The following is a 4,571-nucleotide window of genomic DNA, read 5'->3' as shown; positions in this document are numbered from 1 at the left end:
AGAAATTATTTTCTGTACTTTATAAAATTTTCTTAGTTTGAAAACAAATGCAGCCACAGCATCCAAGAACTAGTAAGCCGTTTTTTTGTTCTTGGATTTAGTTATATTTTAAAATTTAGATTTACTACAATTTAAAAAAAGAAAAAAATAAGCATAGAAAACACTTCTAAGAGTGAGTTAAGAAAAAAATATCAGTTAAATAAAAAAAAAAAAAAATATCACAATAAAAATTGGATCTGGGTATTTAAATACAATAATGGTTGCTACGCTCGTTTAATAGAGTGCATTCCTTCCCAAATGCAGCAAAATGTATGCAAACTTTACACACAAACATTTTAATTGCGTACATCTGAAATAATAGGAGTCCCTTGACCTTGTTTCCAAAACTTCGTAAAGGGCGATTGTCAGGGTTTCTTAGGAAAAAAATTGAGTAGTGCCACATGGAAGGAAAAATGTTTCTATAAATAGATTTAAGCTTTCATATTATTTTAAAAAGTCCATGCAAAACATTTCTGTATAAAGATGTTAAATCAAACCACTTTATAATAAACAGTTTTTTTATTTTGTAGTTTGTTTTTCATTATGGCATAAGCCATGTACCTTTTGTTGGAACTCTTTTTTTTTTAAGCCATAAAAATATACAAATTATATAGGGCTGCAAAATATGTACATTACATGTACAACATACAGAAGAAAAGAAAAACATAGATTTACATTTCTTGATGACAAGTAAAATATCTTACATTAAATAATTCAAATGAATAGTGTGGATTGGTAAATTTTGCTCTGTCTGTAAAACAAAATTTGTCAAGAAAAAATAATCTTGCTGTCAAAAATATAAAATACTTTTTTTCCCATAATAAAACCAAAACATTTCACTTTTGCAGTGCTAAAAATTTTGCATTATGGTAGCTCCCTACATTTGCTGTGCATTTGTAATAAATTATTTGTTTTCTTTGTTTCATTTTAAAAGTAGTAAGGGGGAAAATGTTTCCATGGTGTGATGGAAGTTTTAATGAACACAAAAAAGTCTCAGCTATAAAGAAAGAAATTCAATTTGTGGACTTTTGGATAATCTGGACATTTTTTGAATCACATTTTTGTTTGTTTTTTTAAAAAACAGTTGTTTTAAAAAAATATTGCTTGTGTTTAATGCCCTTCCAAAAAGGAGGTAATGATACCGCGGGGGGAAAATGGCTTTAAGTGCATTATACTTTGTGAAACTCACCCTTTGTCCCTTTCACTACACTCCACTATACCCTACAGCCCATGAAACATTTATCAATATGTGCTTTAATGTGTTCAGAACAAGCCCTTTGAAAACGGACACCAAGGATTAGGAGGCTGTATAATGTGTCATTAAAAATGTCAAAATGATTTTTTTTTTTTTTAAATAAAAAAATGTCACTATGAAATAAAAAAGGAAAAAGTTGCCTAGGTAAATAAATACATGTAATTACTGGCAAAATTTAGGAATATATACATATAGTCACAAAAGCTTTGAAATAGAAAACAGCAGACCACAACTTCCCATAAATGTTACCATGTGGTATGTAAAGTTTAGTGTATAGTATTAATATTATGTAACATATGACTTGTTAAAAAAAAACTGCATATTAGGAATTTGTATTATTTAAATGGCTTTAGCTCATAAAGAAGTGGATCTTTAAATATTTTAAACTACGTACAGCATGAGATATGACTACATTTCTTTGAGTAATGTGCAGCCACTTATCTGAGACAAGCAGATGAAATATTTAAACTGAAAAAATACATCCTAAAATAAAACAAAAAATAGAGGTGATCAATAGTTCCCCCTTATTTAACCAGTATAATAACTGTGATCATTAAAAAAAGTAATTTGTATTTTTGATCTGACTTATGTAAAATGTTTGACTGTCTGAGTATGAATATGTTAAACCAAACTAATAAGACGTTAAGTAAAAGTACAAAGTGCAATCCCAACATTTTCAAGAGGTATCACACAAATAGTATTTTTTTTTATGAAAATAAAATGTTGCCAGAAAAAAAAAAAAAAAACACCTTCTGTATCTGATGGACATAATTCTGAGCATTTTAGGAGTAAAAACTCCATAAACCGCTTAAATACAATCTTTAAAAAAAAAAGTCTTTGGCCATCTGTCCTTGCTTTTTACTCTTTTCCATATAAACTTGTCTTTACCTACTATACAATTTCTAAATCCCGTGCATTTTCGGTCTTTATCTAATTATATACTTATAAAAAGTCTTTATTTCTGTAAATAAATATTTTCAGTTCATCGTCTCCGTTATTTTGTTCTTTTTATAAATTTTACCCCCAAGAGCGGCTGAGTGAATTAAAGAGAATGGATCCAGTTGCTGTATGCTTGCAACTCCTAAGTGACCTCTATAAATTAATGCAGATATTCAATATTGTTCGTAGTCCACGTTTTCTGTGCCTTACTTGCATACAAACTGGTCAACGATCTCGGTACATTTCTTGCATTTGACGTAACAGCACCAGTGAAATTTGCAGTGGCACCTCTCAGTCTGAACAGTTTTGAACTGATCGTAGCCTCTACCACAGCACATAAGTTCACAGCCATCCATGCCCTCCGATGTTTTATTGCACAGCCTTCCCAGGGTACCTAAAGAACCAGTGCTTTCATTGCGAACACAATAATCCGGACTTGGGTCAATGTAAACCAGGTCGTTCGTGGTGGGGGAGTTGAATTTGTTGTTCACCTGCACAAGTTTCCCTCTGCTGTTTAGTTTCATCGCTGCAGCGCTGTCATATTTCTCCTTTAAAAGGTCTCCCACCTTCCGGAAGTCAGCAAGTTGCAGCCAACATGTCTTCAGGCTGCAAGAACCAGATACACCATGGCATTTGCAGGCAACATCCGCCAATGTACTTACAGCCTATAAGAGAAAAATACCAGTTAGATGATGTGTTTTCCAAACCATATAAATGTATTCAATTCAAAAGAGATAATTGCCTCTCGTAAATAAAGAGTATGGTCATTTATGAAATTTACTACGTGGCCAAAAGTTTGTGGACACCAGACCCTCAAACCTATATCAATTTGTTGGACAACCTATTAAAAATACAGGGGCATTCATTTGGAGTTGCATCCCCACTCCCTTTTTCTAATAGCCATAATTTTTTCTATGTAGGCTTTCCACAAGACCTTAAGCCTCATACACATGACCGTTTTTCCCAGCAGGAAAGCTGCCATGAGAGTGTTTGGCCGACAGAAAATCTGCTGAAAAAAAAAATAAGAAAACCTGCTCTCTATTTTCCCGTCGGAATTCCCGTCTGACTTTTTCCTGTCAAGAAAAAACGGTCGGGTGTATGCTTTTGAGAGGGTAAAAAAAACGTGCATTGCTCAGAATCAAGTATGAGACGGAAGCGATCCTTCTGGTAAAACTAGCGTTCGTAATGGAGATAGCACATTCCTCACGCTGCAAACTATTATTAAGCGCAAAACGTCTCTCACTAAACTTTTACTAACACACGATCAGCAAAAGCCGCCCTAAGGGTGCCGCCATTGGAAGGGAACTTCCCCTTTTAAGTTCTTCCGTACGTGTTGTACGTCACCGCGCTTTGGACCGGCGGTATTTTGTATGAAAATCTGTACGCAAGGCAAGCTGGCAGGAATCCCATCAAGCTCGGCAGGAATCCCATTGGGAAAACCAAAGTTTTTTTCCCCAGAGGGGAAAACCGTCCGTGTGTACAGGGCTTCAGAGTGCATCTTTGGAACTTTGTGCCTATTCAGCAAAAAGAGCATTAGGTCGTCAGGTATCAATGTTTAAAAAGAGGACCTGGCTTACAACTTACTTACAAACTAAAGTTTCTGAGTAGAATTTAGACCAGGGCTCTGTGCACATGACAAAACTCCTCATACCATGTCTTTTGTGTACCTGGCTTTGTGCACAGGGGCACAATCATGATGGCACAGAAAAGGGCCTTCCCCACATGGTTAGGAGGTATTTGCACCCACTTCCGGCCACTCTTGGGTAAACTGCGGGCGTGACGTCACCTCCCCCCCGTTGTGTTCTGAGAACACTCGGCTCCCAGTACACAGTGGGAGCCAATTGTCAGGCGTAGCGCGACTCACACATGAGCCGTAGGGAACCGGGCAGTGAAGCCGGAGCGCTTCCCTTCCTGGTTCCCTCACCGAGGATGGCGGGGGGCAGCAGAGTGACGAGCGGACGCCGCTGGACTCCAGGACAGGTAAGTGTCCTAATATTAAAAGTCAGCAGCTGCAGTATTTGTAGCTGCTGGCCTTTTAAAAAAAAAATTTCAGCGGACATCCGCTTTAAATGCCACAATAATATTATAGGAAGATTCTTGTTTAAATGAATTGCCTGGTGACAGGGTCTCCAAGTTTAGGCACTCACAGCTACTGGGTACACTATGCCCTGTTCTGAGTCTTAATATGTTTAGTGCATTGGGAGTCCTGGAGCCATAGTCCGTGACATAGCAGAAGGAGAATACCAAGTTGTCAATGTCTAACGGCTCTGTGATCCTCAAAATGCTGCATAGGTTTACAGACAGGACGGCCCACTTGTCATTGTAGCTGGATAAAATA

The 4,571-nt window shown here is 36.6% G+C and overlaps 1 protein-coding gene across 4 annotated transcripts in view; it reads right to left on the bottom strand.

Moving 5' to 3' along the window:
* Positions 1–539: 539 nt before the first annotated feature.
* The window catches only part of WNT5A (Wnt family member 5A), a 56,633-nt gene continuing 52,601 nt past the window's right edge, over positions 540–4,571 (bottom strand). For all 4 annotated transcript variants that reach the window (XM_040359257.1, XM_040359259.1, XM_040359260.1 and 1 more), the window contains exon 5: positions 540–2,898. In XM_040359257.1, the coding sequence (XP_040215191.1) occupies positions 2,440–2,898 (459 nt within the window). In that variant the 3' untranslated portion in view covers positions 540–2,439. The remainder of the gene's footprint in view (positions 2,899–4,571) is intronic.

This window comes from Rana temporaria, chromosome 7 (assembly GCF_905171775.1).
Source record: "Rana temporaria chromosome 7, aRanTem1.1, whole genome shotgun sequence".
Taxonomy (NCBI): Eukaryota; Metazoa; Chordata; class Amphibia; order Anura; family Ranidae; genus Rana; species Rana temporaria.
The sequence above is the reverse complement of the archived record's forward strand: the minus strand, read 5'-3'. Positions and strand labels throughout refer to the sequence as shown.